The sequence below is a fragment of the Chiloscyllium punctatum genome, chromosome 3 (genome assembly GCF_047496795.1).
Source record: "Chiloscyllium punctatum isolate Juve2018m chromosome 3, sChiPun1.3, whole genome shotgun sequence".
NCBI classification, from domain to species: domain Eukaryota; kingdom Metazoa; phylum Chordata; class Chondrichthyes; order Orectolobiformes; family Hemiscylliidae; genus Chiloscyllium; species Chiloscyllium punctatum.
Genome location: NC_092741.1, coordinates 116,251,870 through 116,274,667, shown reverse-complemented (window position 1 = coordinate 116,274,667; position 22,798 = coordinate 116,251,870). Strand labels below are relative to the sequence as shown.

General features: G+C 41.6%; 2 protein-coding genes across 4 annotated transcripts in view; one reads left to right on the top strand and one right to left on the bottom strand.

Moving 5' to 3' along the window:
- Positions 1-22,798, bottom strand: part of agt (angiotensinogen) — a 39,140-nt gene that overhangs the window by 10,731 nt on the left and 5,611 nt on the right. Inside the window, exons 2-4 of one of the 3 annotated variants that reach the window (XM_072558836.1) lie at positions 10,006-10,202; positions 6,688-7,467; positions 1,167-1,419 (exon numbers count right to left, since the gene is read on the bottom strand). In XM_072558836.1, the coding sequence (XP_072414937.1) occupies positions 1,167-1,419; positions 6,688-7,444 (1,010 nt within the window). In that variant the 5' untranslated portion in view covers positions 7,445-7,467; positions 10,006-10,202. Of the gene's footprint in view, positions 1-1,166; positions 1,420-6,687; positions 7,468-9,440; positions 9,538-9,993; positions 10,203-22,798 lie in introns of those variants that run through there. The other 2 variants (XM_072558856.1, XM_072558845.1) reach the window with 2 other exon arrangements.
- capn9 (calpain 9) overlaps positions 15,210-22,798 on the top strand; it is a 69,990-nt gene continuing 62,401 nt past the window's right edge. The window contains exon 1 of the mRNA XM_072558821.1: positions 15,210-15,547. Within this exon, the coding sequence (XP_072414922.1) occupies positions 15,323-15,547 (225 nt within the window). The 5' untranslated portion in view covers positions 15,210-15,322. The remainder of the gene's footprint in view (positions 15,548-22,798) is intronic.

Here is a 22,798-nt window from a genome sequence, read left to right as displayed (position 1 = left end):
GATAAGTGGTTCAGGGAATAGGCTTGATGGATCAGAAGAGGTTGTCATGTTGGGGGGGTTAATCAGGCCAGCTTGGATGCTGGTCAGGTGGTGTAGCTGAAGTCGGGTAGGTCAGGGGTAGTCCAGGTTTGGTGGGGTGGTCAGGGGGTGTTTGGTTTCAGGCTTTATGGACCGGAGTTGGTTATATAGTTACCGAGGAGTCGAACATGGTCTTAATGTGTCAAACATTTCCTCAGTAACAATCCAGATAAGGAAGTTAGAAATATTTGAACTTTGTTTGAAAGGTCCCAAAGAGGAACGACAGAATTTCAAACTTTCCAGGGAGTTCCTATAGAGTCAGTGAGTTAGAACCTCTGTGGGGTCTTAATGTAACACTGTGGTCATACACCATGTCTCCAACAAAAGACCTGACTCATACAGTCATTCAAGACAGAGAAAGAGCTCATTCAAGCTTGACAAATTCATAACCAGATCTCCGTGGACCAATCTCTTTATCCCATTCCCATGAACTAGCAACGCTATATCCTTCACTGCCCATCCAATTTCCTTTGGAATTCATCGATTGTGTCTGTTTCCACTACCCTCATGGGCAGTGAGCACCACATTATCTATTCACTTAATTTATTAACATCTCTTTGTAATTATGCCTTCACTGACACTACTCTACTCACAATTACTGCCTTTCTTTGTCCTTTTGTAATTGTGGCTTTTTATCACATTATCTAAGTTGTAAATGATTACAGTGAATAGTTGAGTTCTAACATAGATTCCCATGGGATTCCTTTAGTCCCATTCTGCCAATTGTAGTACCTGTCCATTATCCCTACTCTGTCTCCTGCCACTCAGCTAATTTCTTGACTAATTTGGTTACAGTCCCATGAGCTTCAGCTAACAGACTCTCATGAGAAACTTTATCAAAAGCCTTCTGAATGTACACATAACCAACATGCTTAGACACTTTCTGAGAAATGTAAGTTCCAGAGATAAATATGAAGCTAGAAAAGCACAAATGGGAGAAAGGAACAGGAAGATGTGCTGAAAGGATGAGGTGAAGAAGGGAGTGAAGCATAAACACCAGCATAGACCATTTGGGTGAATAGGCCCATCTTCATTCTGTAGATTCAATGCCTCAAAATAATTAATTAAATAGCTACTTTTATAATTACCTAGACTGAAGTGCAATCCTGTTAACTTCTAGGGAGGATTCAATACTCTCCAACGTGTCTGGTTGGGCTGGCTGGACAAGCATGATGTCTGCTGTTCCAGTCACTGGGAGCTTAACCATCGTGTATGTAGGATCAATCTTATACTCCAACTTGCCACACCAAGTTGTCATAGAGACTTGGACTTTATCCTCTCCAACATCGAAGAAATCTTGAAATTCTGATCCATGACATTGCGATCTAGTCTTCCACTTTCCTGAGAAGTAAAGGTAATATTTGCACAAGTTGTGAAAGAAATAATGTATCAACAATCTCAACTACCTGCTTTTCCGCGAAATTGATTGCATCTCTCAAGCTGTAGTTTCTGCCCTCACTTAGGGCTCATCCCAAACTCAAAGCTAACCTCCCAGTCTGGAAATAAGTCAAATAATTTGAAAGAAGGACACAGCTGCACTTTGAAGTCATCTTCCAAATCTTGAATGGTAAATGTTGAGCAGTAACTGGGAAAACTCACCTGCTCTTCTCTTCCAGTGAAGAACTTTTATACCCACCTGAGTGAGGATGAGTGACCTTGGGCTGATGTCACAGCCAGAAGATGTAAGATTATAGATTCACAGCCCTGTACAATTAATCAACATAAGATTCCAATGTTTATCTCTTGAATAATTGTACACTAATTGGGGCTAAGTCAGTATTTTCAGTACTATTGTTATGGGATGTGGGTGTCACTGGCAAGATTACCAACATTTGTTGACCTTCCCCAACTGCCTTTGAATTGAATAGATTGCTCAGCCATTTCAAGGGAAGTTAAAAGCCAGCAGCATTGCCGTGAATCTACAACAACATATGGACCAGACCAGGTAAGGATGGTAGATTGCCTTCCCTAAAGAATGTCAATGAACCAAATGGTTTTTACAACAATTGCTGTTAGTTCAGTGGTCACTTTGATTTATTAATTGATTGTATTTTATCTCCACTAGCTGGTAAGGTGGGACTTGAACCAATTTCCCATTAGCATTTATTTTATTTGTTCATGGAATATGGATGTCACTGGCTTGGCCTGGATTACTATTCCAGTGACATTACAACTATGCCACTTGTTGTGGACCAGACCAGACCCCCTCAAAATGTAATATGGAGGTAGCCTAGATCCTAACTTTTTCATATTTTAAAGAGAAATATAATGTGCTGTGTTCAGATGCAATGCCACTGTCAAACTACTCAACATTAAGCAAAACACAATTTATTTAAATACTATAGTTAAAATACATCCAAAGAAAGAGGAATTTATAATAACAAATCAGAAAACTTAAACAGAATAACAGAACAGTAACTATTATTAATTAACTGGACCAATATAGTAACATCCCATAAACTCACCCTCTGGCTAAAACTTAAATTCAGAAAGATAGATTTATCTCACAGGTAACCCAGTATCAGAGAGAAACCCCGGCTTTTAGCTGTAACCAAGAGAGGGAAAAGATAGAGTCATAGAGATGTACAGCATGGAAACATACCCTTTAGTCCAACCCGTCCATGCCGACCAGATATCCCAACCCAATCTAGTCCCACTTGCCACCACCCGGCTTATATCCCTCCAATCCCTTTCTATTCATATACTCATCAAAATGTCTCTTAAAATGTTGCAATTGTACCAGCGTCCACCACTTCCTCTGGCAGCTCATTCCATACACGTACCACCCTCTGTGTGAAAAAGTTGCCCCATAGGTCTCTTTTATATCTTTCCCCTCTCACCCTAAACCTATACCCTGGACTTCTCGACCCCAGGGAAAAGACTTTGCCTATTTATCCTATCCATGCCCTTCATAATTTTGTAAACTTCTATAAGGTCACCCCTCAGCCTCTGATGCTCCAGAGCAAACAGCCCCAGCCTATTCAACCTCTCCCTATAGCTCAAATCCTCCAACCGTGGCAACATCCTTGTAAATCTTTTCTGAACCCTTTCAAGTTTCAAAACATCTTTGTGATAGGAAAGCTTCTACTTCTTCAAAATTCCAGCAACTTCTGCCCAGTTGAGACTTCAACAGTCACTGCCTAAAGCTAAAAAACTAAAAACTACAAATCCTGTTTAGGAGGGCTGGCCACACCAATCCAGGCTGCTTCTATTCTTCCAAATTTTTAAAAAAACCCAAGGCCTCCCAAGCTGTTTACTTTATGGGTCTTCATTAGCCACTTGTCTTAAAACTTCCCTTTAAAAAAAAACACAGGACAAAATAACCTCTTAAAGCCACATTGCCTTCCTGTAACTACTCAACATTTGTATTCTCTGCCTTTACTTATACTAACCAGGATCCCTTATATATTATTAACTGCTTTGTAAACACCTTAAAAGATTTTGAACAAACATCCCATTCCCAGGTATCTCTATTCATGTGCCCCTATAAAATTAGCTTTTTTAGCTTGCATTGTAACTCTTCATTCCTCAATGTTTCTGACATTCCAAGTATTGTGTCATCTGCAAATTTCAACTTTGTGCTCTATACCTCAAAGTTCAAGTCATTAAGGATTATCAAATAGAGCAGTGCTTCTAGGACTGAACCTTGAAAAGCTTCCACCCAAGTACAGCTGTCCACCACAATTCTGGCACGCGAGGAGGTGGGGGGGAAGGGGAGGGATCACAGGGAAAAGGAGGAGTATATTCCTTCACATATTTTGTACAAATTTTACCACTTTCTCCTTTTCCCCCATGCATTAGAGTGTAGAAAATAGCAACAGGTGTCGGCCATTTGGCTTCTTATCCCTGTTCCACCATTCAGTAAGATCGTGACTGAGGGTGTGGCTTTAACTCAATTTTCCTGCCTTTCCATATAACCTTTGACTGCCTTGCAGTTCAGAAATCTGCCAAGCTCAGCCTTGAATATGGTCAGTGATCCAGCCTCCATGCCCATCTTGGGTGGCAAGTTCCAAAGCTTCATGACTGTTTGAAAGAAGAAATTCCTCTACACTGCCATCTTAAAACGGGGTGCGGGGACTCTTATTTTGGAACTGTGCCCAGTAATTATGAATCTTCCCAACATATATCCTGCCAAGGCTCATCAGAATCTTATACATTTCAATAACATCACTTTTCACTTTAAATTCTAATGAGGGTAGGCCCAGTTTGCTTCACCTTTCCTCAAATTAAAAAAAACTTCAGGGCTTTGCATTAACCTCAGTTTCTACACAACAAGACCACATAAGATAGGAGCAGGAATAGGTTGGAAGTGGTGGTGGTGTAGCAGCACTGTCACTGGGCGAGTAATACAAAGGGCATGGGCTCATGTGAAGTGAACATAGTTGCCCAGAGAAGCAATTAAGAATTAATCACATTGCTTTGAGTCTGGAATCACATGTAAACCAGAGAAGGTAAGGATAGCAGTTTCCTTCCCTAACAATTATTACATATATTTTTTGAACAATGGCTACATGTCAACATTGGACCAACTCTGTGTTCCAGATATTTTAAAATTAATTTTAAACATCACCATCTACCATGGTGGGACTTGAATCCATGTCCCCAAAGCACTGGCTGGCTTTGGATTACTAGTCCAGTAACATTACCACTACACCACCACTTCCTCAGAAGAAAATTCCAGGATTTTGACCAGGTGATAAGGAAGAAACAACAATATAGTTCCAAATCTGAAGTGGAACCTAGAGGTGATGATCTTCCCAGGTACTGACGGACCTTATCCTTCTCTATTGGAAAGTTTATGGTTTGGAAGATGTTGTTACAGGAGTCCTTTTCAGTTGCTGCAGTGCATCTTATTTATGGTACACACTGCTGCCTCTGTAGGTCGGTGGTGAAAGGGGGATAAATGTTGAAGGTGTTCGATGGAATGCCAATCAAGCATACTACTTGTCTGGATGTTTTTGAATTTCTAGACTGTTCTTTGAAACTGAGTGATTCTCCATAATGCAATGTGGTGGCTACACATGAATTGACATGGCCAGTGAAGTCTCCTGGCTGCGACAAGGCAGGCCTGTAGAAGCATGTACTAATGATATCAACACATTCCGTATTCTATGGTGCCATAATCAACACGTGCTCTGCTGGTGTGTGGGCCAGGGAGGGGTGGCAGAGCCTATGGCTCCAACAGGAGTGGGTTAAAGGCCAGGAGTGGGAGGAGAAGGGTGAGAGCAGCCTGTAGCAGGGGCAAGGGAGGCCTGCATTGGGTGTCAGCCTCCTTTTTGCTACAGAATGACAAAAAGGCTACAGGGAGGATTGGGAGGCCGCAGGAGAGGCTGGAGAGAGAAGGAAGCTGCTAGGAGAGAATAAAATGAACTCTTCTTATTCGATTGTGTAGCTGCTACATTTTACACACAGGTTGCTACTTCTTGTCACATTTTTTTCTACTCTTTGTGTCACCGAGTGGTGATGTTTATGATGTTTTCCCCCATCTGCCCTTATGATGGAGGGATGGCCATTGATGAAATGTCTGAAGATAGTTGGGTCAAAATGAGCATTGCTAATACAACCGATGATCGCAAATGGATTGATCATGTGTTAATTGGCAGAGTTGGCTGTATTCTACTTTTTATGGACGGACATAACTGGGCAATGTTCCACATTGTCAGGTAGATGCGAATATTGAAGCTGTACTGGAACAACTTACTAGTGGGTGTGGCAAGTTCTTCAGTACAATTACTAGTGTCAGGATCCATCACCTTTGACATATTCAATGCTTTAATTTGCTTTTGATATCACAAGGAGTAAATGATTCTGGATAGTTTTAAATATCATTTTCGGTCATTTTATATTAGGTTCTTACTGGTGTTTGTTGTGTGATAAACACATTTTCAGCTTTCTTAATAGAATTGCATTAGCTTTCACAGAGTTCCAAGCCCTTCCTGACAACTAACCAGGTGCCAATGTCCAGCAAGCCTCTGGCCGAGATAAGATGTCGTGTTTGAGTAGCCTGCCTTGCCAATGAATGAACCAGGAGTCAGATCACCAGTGCATCCACGGTCCATGAGTCCCAGGTGATCATGGAAGTTCTGAGCAGTGTACCCCCAGCCCCTGGAGATAGAGCAGCCAGGCTCCTCTACAGATGGAGGAGGGTCATCAACATTACCCCCAACCCTTTCAACACACAAATAGAATTAAGGAACCATTTTGAATATAAAATTTTAAATAAAGTGCATTCTATGGCACTGCCTGATTGTATTGTTCTGTGGCAGATTTTGCATTTGGTAAACAGAAAATAAGTTTGAACATAAACTTGGAACAAAAAGGCACCTCAAAACTGGCGCAATTCATGCCTGCACCCGAATTCTGGGCCTCAGCTAGGTCACCCATTAGGATCCTAAGTCCAAAGGAACATAACCCTAGTCCATGCTACCTGTGTGCATATTGGTGAGCCTCACAAAACCAACCAGGATCAATCCACCGAACCCAACACTGGGAAGGTAGAAATTCCTTAAGGTTTCCTCCTAAGATTGGTGTTTGTTGGGGATATGGGGATGATGTCTGATAAGCCATTTCAGTCCTTTGACTTTTTCTGCTCATTAATATGGCTCTTACCTTTAAAGTGAATGTAACTGGCCAACACCAGATTTGTGCTCGGACTCAGGCCATTCACCAGGTTGCTGACCCTTCCAGCAGTTGCGTTGCGGATGAGGCTGTTGATCATCTCTTCAGCCATGTGGGGCTGGCTAGTGTTGGCTGTTTTCAGTTGCACGCTGGGGTGGAACCACTGGAGTTCCCACAGGAAGGCTTGGCGGAGTTGCAGGCCCTTCCTGACAACTAACCAGGTGCCAGTGTCCAGCAAGCCTCCTTGTTGAGATAAGATGTCGTGTTCGAGCAGCCTGCCTTGCCAACGCATGACCCAGGAATGCCGATCACTAATGCATCCGTGGTCCACAAGTCCCAGGTGGTCACGGAAGTTTTCAGCAGTGATCCCCCCAGTCCCCAAAGACAGAGCAGCCAGGCTCCCGTACAGATGGAAGGGGGCCATCAGCACTACCCCTGACCCTTCCAGTGGGCTCAGCCTGGGGAACCAGAGATTGCCCAGATCTTTCTGGATAGTCATTAACGAGAGAATCTTGCTGCGGCTGACATTCCATTGTACCTTATCCTCCCACCTCTGTTCAGATCCATTCACAGGACTCGTGACATCGACCCCACTCAGGTCAAGAAGGAAGCTGTTGTTTTGGTCCATTTCCTCCTGGACCTTAGTTTGATTGCAGGTAAATAGATGGAAAGGATGAATGTAGGGCCGGTTTGTTGTCCCCCGTTGCAGGAGTGCTCCCATCCAGAGCAGGGAGAAGATCTGCTTCATGCTCAACACTTTTCAACCCAATGCTGGAATCAGACAGGGAGAACGACCATCAGTTAACAGACTAACTTGCTATCTTGTGATAACTTGCATTTAAATGTAGTAAGGCTTCCAAAAGTTTTTAATAGGAGCATTAAGAAACAAAACTCAACGCAGAGCCACGTACGGAGATATTAGGACAGTGATCAAAGGCCAGGTCAAGGAGGTAGGTTTCATAGAGCATTTTACATGAGAGACAGTCTTATTGAATGGTATAAAATTCTGAGGGGCTTGACAGGGTGGATACTGAGAGGATGTCTCTCCTCGTGTCAAAGTTTTCAAATAAAGAGTCTTCTATTTAAGATATAGTTGAGGCTGAATTTCTTCTGTCAGAGGGTTGGTTTTTAGTCTAGAGTGTTCTTTTCTCCAGAGAAGAATGAGGTTGCTCAGTGACTATGTTCCCTCTCATTTGTGCTGCCACTGTATGGATCTCCGAGGTCTGTGTGCAGCAGTGACTTACAGAACTGAAGGTTGATGCATCCAAATACCATTCACTGTATGTGGACCTTCTGAGTGGCTGAGCTACTTAGAAGAAACATCGGTCACTGAGTATATTCAGGGCTAGTGTAAACATACTTTCAATGGTCTGACAAGGGGATCCAAAGGTTCTGAGGGACAGGCAGGAAAGTGTAGATGAGGCCATAATCAGATCAGCTGTGGTGCTATTGACTGGTATAACAGTCTCAAAGTATCAAATGGCCTTCTTCTGCTCCTTCCATTTTTGTTCTTATGGAGGAAGTGAGGTGGAGAGGTTTTGTGGAGAACTGCAGAGCAGACAGAGGCAGCAAAGGCCTGACCACAAATGGCGAAGGCATGAAAATTGGGATAGGCAAAACACTGGATGTAGAAGAAAATATTCTCAGAGGGTTGATGGGTTGGAAATGATAACAGAGAAAAAGAGGGGATGAGAATATTTTGGTATTTGTACAGGAGGATGAGTATTTTTAATTCAAGTATTCATGTACAGAGTTTTAGTCTCCACCTACCACAGCTCTCAGTCCCCACCCACACAGCTCTCAGTCCCCACCCACACAGCTCTCAGTCTTCACGTAAAAGCTTTTAGTTCCCATTTTATTCAGTTCTCATGTACACACAAAGCAATTTGCAGCCAGTAAATCCTTACATCACAATCCCTCCACTGCTACTAACTTTGAAAGCTTTAAAAGACTAAACTGTGATGGATACTTTCAAATGATCCAACACAAAAAAGACCAGTCAGCCCATAGTTTCTGTACTAAACCTTTCATAAAGTTGCTCCATTTGTTCTAAATACTTGCCCTTTCTTCACACCTATGAAAATGTTTTCCCTTTGACTATTTCCCTTTCAGAAGTTATGACCAAAACTGTTACCATCACCTTTTCCCAACAACTCACTTTATAAGAGAATGCTTCCGTGTGTCACCTCTGGTTCATTTGCCAAATCACCTTCAATTTGTGGTACCTGACTCTCGGGCCTTCTATTGTTTCTACTGGAAAATGTTTATCCTTATCTACCATTGGATGATAACTAACAAAGCACCCTCATTGACAGAGAAAACACTTTACACACAGATTTGAAATCACACAGTCCCTACTGGAACATAACTCCATTGCCTGATGACAGTGGTATCTCATGATGGCATATCTCATGGTTGAACATCATCAATCTCAAATCTAATTAATTACCTGAATGGCGAAACTCCAGATTCTAACCTTCCAGGGAAAACCTGGACAACCCTTAACTGTTTGAGGGTGGTCAGGGAACATATGGCCACAGGAACATGAGAAAAACCTCAAATTGTAATTGTGGTAACCCAGGTAGGTAATTGCCTGCAATTTGAACCTCTGCAAGAGACCTAGACTTGGCAGTGTCACAATCATTCACATTGCATTAGCTGAAGTCGATTGTTAACCTTGATATCGAATTGTAACAGTTTCCACCAGGCATAATTAAAATATGCAAACTATTAAAACTACTCACACTTCTGAAATATAATTTTCACATCAGAAAGTTGTTACTATATCATCACACTCTTTGTTGGAGAAGTTTCACAGGCTGTTTAACAGTCTGAGAATCCACAGCATCTGTGGATGTCTCCACCCAAAGCCCAGTTGATGAGGGTCAGAGAGTCAGTCATCTAGACAGAGGAGGGTTTTCCCAGGCTCCAAAACCATACAGTGAGAGACAAGATCATCCACACGGACAAGTATTCCAGTGGGTGTCAACTAGAATCCAGGGATGATTTTCAGTTAGATTGAGATTAGAACATGCTAACTTCTGACTCAGAGGTGGGGACACTAGCACGGAGTTAAAGGCCATCCAGATAGACCGTAATTTGTCACAGTTAAGATTGACTAGCATCTGGATTTGTCTCCACGACAGGTTGAACACGTCCACATCACCAATGAATGATCAAAAATCAGCCAAAACAAAAGTCTTGTTTAATAAAATTAATACATCTATTTGAGGATCTATAATACAATGAGCCTTACTTTGAACAACTACACCCGTGAACTTATTACTTTTCACTTACAGATTTACTTACCTCTTCTGAAATAGTGCACTTTGATTTGATTAGTCCAGGTTCATCGCTTATAAAATGCTGTTCTGTTTTCTCTTCCCAGTTAAATATTAATTAGGTAGCTGTCCAGGATAAACAAAACCATTTGATAAAATTCCCAATTGGTTCCAAGATTCCAGGGTGTTTTTTTTTGAGAATCATCCTGTTAACCATATCGACTCCTGAAATGATAGAATTATTTCTTTCTTGTTATGAGAGAAACTTTCATTTGTATAGCATCTTACCCAACCTCAGGTTGTTTAAAAATACTCTGAGACAGACAGATTTTTCATCAGTAGGGGGAATCAAGAGTTAGGGGGAAAGGCAGGAAAATGAAATTGAGGATTATCATGATTTCAATGAATGACAGAACATATTTGATAGGCCGAATGGCCTATTTCTGCTCCCATGTTTTATGGTCTTATGAACTTTATAGCTAAAGAGGTATTTGGAGAGTCAGAATCTTACAGCACAGAAACATACTCTTTGGTCCAATTAGTCCATGCTGACCATAATCTCAAACTATCTAGTCTCACCTGTCTGCGCCTGCCCATTTCCCTCCAAACATTTCTTAATGATGTACTTATCCAAATGTCTTTTAAAAGTTGTAACTGTAACCGCATCCACCTTTTCTTTCGGAAGTTAATTCCACAAAAGAACCAATCTCTGTGTTAAAAAAACCTTTCCTGTCTTTTTAAAATCTTTCTCCTTTCACCTTTAAAACATGATCTCCATTCGTGAAATCCCCCAATCTAGGGAAAAGACACCTACCATTCACTTTATATACAACCCTCAAGAGTTTGAGCTGACAGAGGAAGTGGTGGAGGCTGGTGCAATTACAACATTTAAAAGGTATCTGGATGGGTACATGAATAAGCAGGTTTAGAGCGATATGGGCTAAACACTGGCAAATGGGACTAAATTAATTTTGGATATCTGGTTGGCATGGACAATTTAGATTGAAAGATCTGTTTACATGCTGTACAGTTCTATGACTCTATAAGTTCACCCCTCAATGTCCTACAATCCTGTGAAAAAAGCCCCAGCCTATCCAGCCTCCTCTTATAAATCAAACCCTCCACTCTCGACAACATCCTAGTAAATCTCTTCTGAACCCTCTCCAGCTTAATAATATCCTTCCTATAACAGGGTGAGCAGAACTGCACACAATACTCCAGAAGAGGCCTCACCAACATCTTGTACAACCTCAACATAACATCCCAACTCTTATATTCAAAGGTCTGAACAATGAAGGCAAGCATACTAAATGCCTTCTTAACCACCCTATCGATATGTAATATAAACTTCAAAGAATTATATACCTGAACCCTCGGTCTCTTGTTCTACAACACTACCCAAAGCCTTACTTTTAATTGTGTAAGTCCTGCCCTTGTTTGTTGTACCAAAACTTTTCAGTCCATTGAACCAATTGATCAAGATCTCTTTGTAATCTTAGATAACCTTCTTCACTATCCATTATACCACCAATTTTGGTGTCACCTACAAACTTCCTAACCATGCCTCCTATATTCTATATTCCTCAAAATCTGGTCACTGTTTAGGAGCTGCAGCATTCAATTTGCACAGAAAGCTCCCAAAACCAATGTGATCGGACCATCTATATTTTTGTGATGTTGGTTGAGGGATGAATATTGGCCAAGGAATTGGAGAGAACTTCTATTCTGTTCTTCAGAATGATGCTAATGGCATAATGAGAAGGCACAAGAGTATCAGTTGTGTCTCATTGGAAAACCTGGACATAAGGCACAGATTCTGACTAGAACTTCATTAGGGAAAATGAATTTTAAAAAGGAGTTTGAGATAAAGGTATGTTGTAAGTTTTTCATATATTTCTGACATTAATAAGTTCAATATCATTGACACGTTCAATTCTAATTTTGAAGTGGCAGATATCTCCCTCTGCTAGTCATCAGAAGTAGGAAAGGTGTGTGACAGAAAGAGAGGTTGGACCCACAGAACAGAGATACGATGTTGAAATCTGTGAAACCACCACTGCGCACAATCTGACTCCTATTGGGCCTCACTTTGGGGATATGACGTTTAACAGGTGATATCTTTTCCAAGTCAGGATAGTGAGTGACCTAGAGGGAACCTGCAGGTCGTGGCGTTCCCAACCATCTACTATCCTTGTCCTTCTAGGTTGTAGCAGTCATGGGTTTGGAAGGTTCTGCCTAAGGACCTTGCGCAAATTTCTGTTTATTTTGTAGATGGTACACATTGATGCCACTGAGCCTTGTAGGTGGAGGGAGAAGATGTTTGAGAATGCTGTGCTGATCAAGTGGGCTGCTTTGTCCTGGATGATGTCAAGCTTTTTGAGTGTTGATGGAGCCACACTCATCCAGACAAGTGGGAAGTATTTCATCACACTCTTATGCCTTATAGATGATGGACAGGCTTCAAAGAGTCAGGAGATGAATTACTTGCTTCAAGAAGCCTAGGGTTTGACCTGCTCTTGTAGCTATTATATTTTTATGGTGAGTCTGGTTCACTTTCTGGTCAATGGTAACCCTCAGGACATTGGTAGTGGGGAATTCAGCAACAGTAATATAATTGCATGTCAAGGCATGTCATATATTCTATCTTATTGGAGATGGTCATTGCCTGACACTTGTGTGACAAGGAATGTGAACTACTACTTGTCAGCCCAAACCTGGATATTTTCCAGGTCTTGCTGCAATTGGACATGGACTGCTACAGTATCTGAGAACTGGAAAATGTTGAAAAAAATGGGCTGCTGAGTGAACTATCAAGACAGTTGAATAAAGTGGATAATAATGTGGGAGGTTACAATGGAACTGTATAAACATTGCTTAGGTCACACCTAGAGTATTGTGTGCAGTTATGGAATCCACATTACAGGAGGTTTGTAATAGCCTTGAAGAGGGTGCACAGGACATTTACACAGATGTTGCCTGGGTTGGAGAGCTTCACGAAGAGAGATTGGATAGACTGCAGATGTTTTCCTTAAAGCAGAAGAGATTAAGAGGGGACATGATTGAGTTGTATAAAATTATGAGGGGCGTAGATGGGTAGACTGGAAGATACATTTTCCCTTGATGGGACATGAATCAATGAACACTCCTGATGTGGAGGTGCTGGTGTTAGACTGGGGTCGACAAAGTTAAAGATCACACATCACCAGGTTACAGTCCAACAGGTTTATTTCAAACTACAAGGTTTCAGAGCACTGTTCCTTTTTCAGGTAGATGGTCCTGACTAGCTACCTGATGAAGGAGCAGAACTCCAAAAGCTTGTACTTTGAAATAAATCTGGTGGACTATAACCTGGTGTTGTGTAATTTTTAACTCAATGGATAGTGACATAGATTTAAGGTAGAAGGTTCAGAGGACATGTGAGGAAAAACATTTTCACCTCGACAGTGATGGGAATCTGGAATGCACTGTCTCCAAGGGTGGTACAGGCAGAAACCTGCATTACATTTAAATAGTACTCATATATGCACCTGGGACATCCAGGCATACAGGCTATGGGCAAGTGCTAGAAAATGAGATCGGAATAGTTAGGTGGTTGCTTTTGACCAGTACAAATGTGATGGGCCTAAGCACCTTTTTCTAGGCTGTAAGTTTCTTTGACTCTCAAAAAATCAACACTAGAGTAGATATTAGAGACTTTGGCAATAATGAAGTGATATTCTTGACTTCCCAAAGTTTTTGCTATAGTCTCACTGCAAAATGTAACTTCCTCATGCACTTACTGCGAAACAAAACCTCAGCTCATTGACTAGATATACTGTGGAAGAAAGTTAGCTTCTTCCCTCTTGTGTCATTGGGTGTTCACTAGAAATCTTGAGAGAAAGGAATGAAATGAATAAATAGTTTTGAGGTGTTCAGGACAAAATAGTTTCACAGAAACAGTGGCAATTCTTTCAAGTGTCTTGCATTACTAGGCACTCCCAAATCTGAGGGGCCACAGCAAGTTGTTCTACATGGCCCGGTTGAACTCGTTTTTATTTCCTAATGGCACAACATGCTGTGAGTAAGATATAATCAAAGGCCCTCCCTATTATAACCTGCCTGTGAATCATTCCTGGATGTGCAGTATTCCTGTGCAGCAGTGTCGTGAGATAATAGCATGTGCAGGCAATGCATTCGCAACAAATTCTCATGTGTCCAGTTCTGGTAACTAGTAGACTTATTTAAATCAGACTTACATCTCTGCTGAAAGTATGTGGATAAAGAGTTTCACCTGAACACTAAAGACCATGCTGCCGTCCTACTACAGAATGTGCAGACCAGTTATAAACACATAGTTAGGATATAGGTCTAAAACAAAGAACTACAGACACTGGAAATTTGAAACAAAAACAGAAGTTGCTGGGTCTGGCAGCATCCGTGGAGAGTAAGCAGATTTAATGTTTCAGGTCCAATGACCGTTTGTCAGAACTGTTCTGACTTGGAACATTAAGTCTGATTTCACACCACAGATTCTGCCAGACCTACTACATTGCTCTGGAAATTTATGATTTTTGCTTAAGATAGTGGTGCAGTGATAGTGTTTCTGCCTCTGAGTTCAAGTCCTGGTTTAGGATTTAGCAGCCGGAGAAGTGGAGTCATACATGGCTGAACAAGTTGTACATTAACCTGTGAATCTTTCCTCTATATGATAATGGCAGGTGTTAAGACCATCCTGGTCAGCCAAGTGATGGTACCCCCTATCATGACCATCCACAATCTGAAACATGCATGTAAAAGTCTCGAGTCAGAATTGGTAGCACACTGATATCCCAGAGGCTATACTGCTGGAGGAGATTGCAGAGGGGTGGACTAGGCCATCGGAGGGAGGAATTTGAAGAAAAGGATGAGAACTTTAGTTTTGAGGCATTGTCAGACTGGGAGCCAGTGAAGATCAAGGGATAATGATGGGTGAAAGGAGTTGGTGCGAGCTAGGATATAGGTTGTAGGGGATAAAAGACAAGAGGCTAGCCAGGAGAATGTTGAAATAGTTGAGTCCACGTCTAAGAAAGGCTTGAACAACCAAGGTTGGCTGAGCTGCAGTAAGTTCCAGGGGAAGCAGACTGGTCTAAATAGGAGTTAACTGAGATGTTTGATGAGGGTGTGTCAGTTTTGGGATTGGCAATGACAATAGAAGTGAGAGGAAAACTCTCCGAGGAGAGGTGGAGTTAATGTGCAGTGAGGTGGAGTTCTACAGTACATTCCACAACAGGTGAAACTCTGCACACACAGGTAAACCAACACCTTAGCCAGGGACTCTCTTCAGCTCCTGCAGTTGTTGTCTCAGCTTCACTTGTTACCTGCCAAACATGCCTTATGTGTTCAGCTCGGCGAGTGGGGGCTCCCAAAAAAAGAAGGCAGTGAAAGACCGAGGGACCATCGGGGTGAAGGCGAGAAAGGCCACCTACCAGGAGCTGAAAAATCTGTGCTTAACGGAGGGGGTTTTATACGAGGATCCAGAATTCCCAGCGGACGAATCTTCACTATTTTACAGCGAGAAGCCGGCGGTTAGTTTTGAGTGGAAACGGCCGAAAGTAAGTGCTGGCTCTATGTGTACAGGTGATTGCCGTTGAGTATACAAAGACAGAGCTGTGTACACTTCGGGGCTGAGGTTATGACAGCGGCTGAGAGCTGTGTACACACTGGAACTGGGGTTATGACAGAGGCTGAGAGCTGTGTACACACTGGAACTGGGGTTATGACAGAGACTGAGAGCTGTGTACACACTGGAACTGGGGTTCTGACAGGAACTGAGAGCTGTGTACACGCTGGAACTGAGGTTATACAGGGACTTGGAGCTGTGTTTTGAGGTATTGTCAGACTGGGAGCCAGTGAAGGTCAAGGGATAATGATGGGTGAACAGGCGTTGGTGCGAGCTAGGATATAGGTTGTAGGGGATAAAATACAAGAGGCTAGCCAGGAGAATGTTGAAAACGTTGAGTCCACATGTAAGAAAGGCTTGAACAACCAAGGTTGGCTGAGCTGCAGTAAGTTCCAGGGGAAGCAGAATGGTCTAAATAAGAGTTACTGAGATGTTTGATGAGGGTGTATCAGTTTTCGGATTGGCAATGAGACCTCTACCTGCAAGTTCCCCTTCAAGCCACTCACCATCCTGACTGTTAGCTCTGTATATGACGACTGAGGATAGTTTTATCATAAACAGATGGCTGGCTATACAGGGGCTGAGGATTCTGTAAATGGCAACTAAGATATATACATAATGTCTTAAAGCTGCATACCATGACTGAGGACTGCACACAAGAGACTTAGGGATGTGTACACAGGGATTTAGGGTTGTATACACTGGGACTCAGGATTTCATACATAGGAAGTGAAGGTTATGTACACAGGGACTGGGTTGCGTAAATGGCGATTAAATGCTACTTACACATGGACAGCTGTGTACATGGGAATTGAGGGTTGCATACAGAGTGATTGAAGACCTTGTACATGAAAACTGAGTTCTGCATTCTCAGTAATTGAGGGCTTTGCATTTAGTAACTGATGGCTGTGCACATGGAGGCTGAGGGTGCATACATAATCCCACACCCTGCATCCTGTAGGTTACCATTGACCAGAAATTCCACTGGACTAGCCATATACTGTGGCTGCCACAGAAGATCAGAGGCAAGGAATCATGCAGCAAATAACTCATTTTCTGTCTCCTAGAGCCTCTCCAGAAGCCACATGTCAAGAGTATGTTGGAATACCCCCACTTGCCTGGATGAGTGCAGCTCCAACAACACTCAAAAGGCTTGACACCATCCAGGCCAAACAGCTCACTTGATAGGCATCTTATCCACTACCATCCCAACATTCACTCCATCCAGCATGATGCACTGGTAGCAGAGTTGTTTTCTATAAGGTGCATGTCAGTAACTTATCAAGGGCTGTTGAATAGCATCGTCCAAATCCAAGGCCTGAAAGACAAGGGCAGCTGATCCATTGGAACACCACCACCTGCAAGTTCCCCTTCAAGCCACTCACCATCCTGACTTGGAAATATACCACCATTCCTTCACTGAATGAGTCAGTTAACTCGGTGGCTAGGTGGCTAAATTTTATTGCTGGATGATGTCAACATCAATGGATTTAATGCCATAATCACTGTGGTAGATCATTGATGGCTCCTTCTTTGTCTTACCCCATTCCTGATTGTAGTGTTTCTCAAGCTTTAAAACCACTTTTTTTCTGTCTAACAGAAAGGGATGCCTATGGCCCCTCTGGGAGCTCTTTCAACAAATTGACTACAGAAGTTCAAGAAGGCAGCTTACCATCATCTTCTCAAGGATGGCTAAAATGCCTTATCAACTTAGTGACTTGCTAGGCAGCAAAGACTTAAGCTCATTGCTGTAATACTGGCATCACATCCCATGTAAATCACCAAAAGAAATTGGGAGCTGCAAACACGGGAATCGAGGTTACTGACTGACAAGGGAATGAAGTCTCCATTGTGATTTGAATGTTAAAACCTATTTGTGCAGTGTGATCCCATTTATGTGGTCATGTGTATACATAAAGAAATGTGTGAAGAGGCAGTAGGGGGAATGGAGTATCCTGTATATAGAGTTTGCTGGATTGATTTCCAGAGTATGTGCATGCTTCAGAATCAATCCACTGGCACATATACTTGATTTCTAAAAGTGCTGGAATTCTTTATTTTTAAAGTGTTAAGAGGAGGAAAGGCAAACTTTTTTTTGCAGGAGAGCAAATGTTTGGTCTACAGAAGTAATATCTATTGTGACTTCAATAGTCACAACCTTCCAAAGGCATTGGACAAGTCCATGATTTTGTGAACACACAGCATCTGATACTGCACACACACAGAAATGGTAATATGTCATTATAGTCCCTGGACACATACTGTCACAGCAAAGACTAATCATCTGGTATGACATGTGTTCAAATATCAATGTAGCAGTTGGTGAATTCAAATTTTAGTTAATTGATTAAGTCAAATATTGTGATTATGAAACTGCTAGATTGCCATTAAAGAGCCACTTGGTTCACTAATTTCCTTTAAGGGAGGAAATCTGTCATTCTTACTCAATCTTATTGAATGTGATTCCAGATTATGGTTAACTTTTCACTGCCGAATAAATCCCCAATTGTATCAAACTGCTAAAGAAAATTAAAATGAGAATAAATTGGATGGAACACTCAACGTCAACCATGGCACCAGATTTGGACATGACAAAGGCCCATCCAGCTCTGTCAAACCCAAAAACTCCTCCTCATATAGGAATGGGCAGTAAATAATGAGCTTGCCAGTGATGACCTAAGAATTTAAAAAAGATCACTATGTTACATACCACTTAAAGCAAAGAGACATTAATTACATTTCAAAACAGAATGAGGGGAATGAGGAACATCTTTTTTTAAAAGAACTCCTTAAAAATATTGTCACCTTGATGAATACTCATGAACACTCACAGATAAATGTGAAGCTTGGTTGAATAGAGGGATATCCTCTGCTGTCCATGACTGAATGAGGTCAACAAGTTGATGTTTAGGAAGAGGCTAGTGGATAATCTAATTTTGGAAAGCTATCGATAGCGCATATAACTCTACATTTTAGCAAAAAAAGTGAATAATGTGGATGATGGAAATCTGAAACAAAACCAGAAATTGCTGCAGAAGCTCAGCAGGTCTGGCAGCATCTGTGGAGAAAAAGCAGAGTTAACATTTGGGTCCAGTGACCCTTATTCAGAACTACTTCTATTCAGAAGAGGGGGTCACTGGACTCAAAAAATTAACTCTGCTTTCTCTCCACAGGTGCTGCTAGACCTGCTGAGTTTCTCCAGCAATTTCTGCCCTTATTCTATATTCCACCATCTCCCTCATATTCCAGCTCTCCTTTGCATCCCAGCTCACTCTTGTGTCTTAGTCCTCCCTCCAGTCCCAGCTGTATCTCATGCTCCAATTGTCCCTCATATCCTCATTTTCTTCCTATTCCAGCATTTCCCTCTAACCTAACATTCACTAATTCCAGGCATCATTATCCCTGCTCCCCATCAGATGAAGTCCTCTTCCCACAAGTCAGAAATCCTCCTCTGGCACTTCTCTCTACAACATAACATTATTGCTGTGGAGCCACAGTCCTGACTGGGTCACCTTCTCTTTCTCTCTCTAGCTCCCTCTCTACATTGCTCTTCCTCATCCACTCATCTTGACCCCTGGTCCTCTCATTATGTGCTCTGCTTCTATAACTCCCCCCATGTGCCTCTTACTCCAAATTCTCCCTAATGAAGAGTAGGTGACGATGTAGTGATAATGTTGCTGGACTAGTATTCCAGATAGTTAACACTGTGGGGACGTGGATTCACATAATAAGAAGAACTCTGGAAAATATAGCTAGAAGCTAATGACCCATTGTCAATTGTCAAAAGAACCCATCTGGTTCCCCAATGCCCTTTCAGAACCAAAATTGTCCATCTTTACCAGATCCACAGAAATGTGGTTAATCCTTAACTCCTTCTGAAATGGGCCCAATCAAGAGCAATTGGGAATAGGCAATGAATGTTGGCCATGCTGGCAGTGCCAACAATCTAAGGAAGTGTTTCCTTAAAAAGAAATGACCCCACTGTATTCTACTTAAGTCTGTGGCTCTTTTAATTCGACTTGATCCGTACTCATCATGCAAACAACAGATTGCTTACAATGCTAATAACTAAAGGGAGGTTTTGATGCTATTCCAGATCCATTCTCTCCTGTTTTGATCATTTATGCTCTACACCCATTGTTTAGCTTCTCTCCCTGGACTTTGCAATGTGTGATGGTCTGAAAACCAGACCAGGTTATGTTACGAAGGAGCTTGTACAATTATCTCAGCATTTCTGTGCCCTGTCAGGGAAAGTAAGCCAGAGTTCCTATTCTAATCATTGTTACTGAAGATACAGATTTTATCATCCGCAGAGTACACACATACTTTGCATTCATCAACAGTGACAAAAATGCAGAAGCGCACTGCCCAGCTCATTGAAGGGTGTGACCGTGCTCTGATAAGGGAGGCTTTATTTTAGCTTCAATGATTTAAGTGATGTTGATTTGCCTTGTTGGGGGGAAAAAAAAATTCCTTAGAACCTGTATCCTTATGTACTATCTCTGAGCAATCATTTGGAAGACATCTATTTGGCTAGTCTGACTGAAAATGTTGACTAGGTGGTTTATGTGGATTTACATGGGATTAACAGTTCAGAACCAGGCCATTTAGCTCAACTGGTCAGTGTTGGTATTTTATCTTTCACATACATGTATCTCTTCCCACCAACCTCCATCTCACTGCATCAAACTTGCTTTTCCCTTATGCACCTATCTAATTTTCCTTTAAATGCACTGATTACTTGTTTTAACTACTCCAAGTTCCACATTCCCACCACTCTCTGGGTAAAGACGTATTCCCTGAAGTCAGTATTTGCATTTATTAGTGATTTACCTATATTTATCGCTCTAAGTTTTAGGCAAGTAAAAACATTTTTCTACATCAAATACTTTCACCCCTCTGCTCCCCCTAAGCCTGTTCTTTGACCATGAAGGGAGCCTCCCTGCCTGTTCAGTCTTTCCAGATTGATGTAACTTCTCAGTTTTGATACTGTTCTTGTAAATTATGAAGTAAATGAACAGCTCCAAATGGTGCCCTGCCCACAGTAATTAATGACATTTCTGTTGTGCAAACCAGAAAAAGATGAGTCAGAAAGATTTGGTTTCTTTGACATTACAAGTTCCAACAACTTTCAAGAAGCAGATCAAAGTTCATCTTTGTGTTTTTTTTAAAACAGGTTTGTACTTACAAACACATAAACAAGGAGTAGGACTGGACCATTAAGTCCTTCAAACTTGCTTCACCTCTTGATAAGTAGCCAGGCTGGAGGCTGGAAGAACACAACAAGCCAGGCAGCATCAAGCAGTGGAGAAGTCAACGTTTCGGACTTCTTCAGGACCTTTTGATAAGACCATGGTTAAGCTGAATACAATCACAAATCCAGGTTACCCTGATAACCATTCACACTCTTTGTCTTCAAAAATCCATCATCTCTGCCTTAAAAATATTGCGACTCTACTTCCATGGCCTTTGCAGGGAGAGAGTGCCAAATGTTCATAATGTTTTAAAAGGATGCTCAAACTACATAGTTAATTTATTCAATTAGATTATATGGAACATACAGCACAGAAACATGGTGTTCATTACAATTAGACCATGTTTCATGTATACTTCACCGAAGTCCCTCAATCTAATCCTATTACCGGAACTTCCTATTACAAACACCCCCCCCCCCCCCCCCGAACTCTTTCATATACATCTATTGTTATTAATTTTATGTACTTCCATTTCCCTTAACTACACCATGGGTTTGGGAGTTCCACATTCTCATTACTCTCTTGATGAAGAAGTTTATCCTGAACTCCCTATGGGATTTTTGGTGACCATCTTATCTTGATGGCTTCCAGTTAGGTACTGTACTGTAGGGTATCTAATCTAATAATAATGTCTCCACACTTTCAAAATCTTTCATAACTTTAAATACTTGTTGGATCACTCTGTAACCTCACGCTGTAGAAGATCGCTAATAGAAAATCACTTATACCTGTGTAGCAGAAAGTTTACGTTATCAAACAACATCCACAATTCATCAACCACGTTATAGTCAATTTGTGCTGACGAAACGTGCATTATAGCAGAACGTCCAATATGGCTTCTACTTCAACTATTCCTTGTTTAAAGTGGCCGGTATGGTGATGTACCAGAGGGTGTGGCTCACACCAATTGCTGACTCATCCTCAACCAGTCATCAGCTGTCAACCTTTCTGTAGAATCCCCTTCACCTGGCATTAATATTCAATGATTTTAGAGCCGGGCATGTTGTCAGAAATGAGGAACTTCAGCAATGAGAAAGACTGGACCAGCTGGGGCTGTTTTGGATGGAACAAAGGAAGCACAGGGGGATTTTAATTAGGGTGCATAAAATTATAAATAGCCTATACAGAATGATAGGAAGGACCTTATTTTTAAAACAAAAACTTTCATGGTAAAATAACTCTTCAGAGGCCAGCATCCCATCATCAAAAATGCTTTATTTACAAATGCGTGGGCCTTACACAATAGCACTGCCTCTCATTGAGTCAGGCATTCAGCATCTCAATATCCCTGAGATTCATCCTTTTACATCAGCAAGGTCTCCCTGATTGGACCAGATTAACAGCCCAAATCAGGGAATGCATATTTTATGATGTTCAGCTGGCTGACCTTCCCTTGTCACTACACTACACATGGGACATGGGTGTTGCTGGTAGAGCCAGCATTTATTGTCTATCCCTAATTGTCCCTGAAATAAGTGGCTCTGTAGGCTATTTCAGAAGCAGTTAAAATTCATTCACATTGCTGTGGGTTTGAAGTCACATGTAAGCCAAGGAAGATATTGAAAAAGAAGGAAAGTTGCCCATTCAGGTTGAAGTGTTTGGTCACTTTATGATAATCAATTAATACAGAGCTTGATGGGATCTGCAACTACACGAGTGAAATCATTGTGAAAGATTAATGAGCAAATGCATATTGGTTCCATTTTATCTGAAGGCTGCATTTTGTGTCTTTTAGAATATTGTAAATTGGTGTTACTGTAAAATGTGTGTTATTCGGTGCACACACTAAGAATGGGTGGTGCTAGGAAATAAAAATGCCGGTTATTAGGGAGTTGCCTAATAGTAACAATGACTGTTGGAGATGTTGATAAAATGTGCGTTGCCTTACATAGTGATACTTTTGAATGCCTCAGATAGGAAGAACTAGA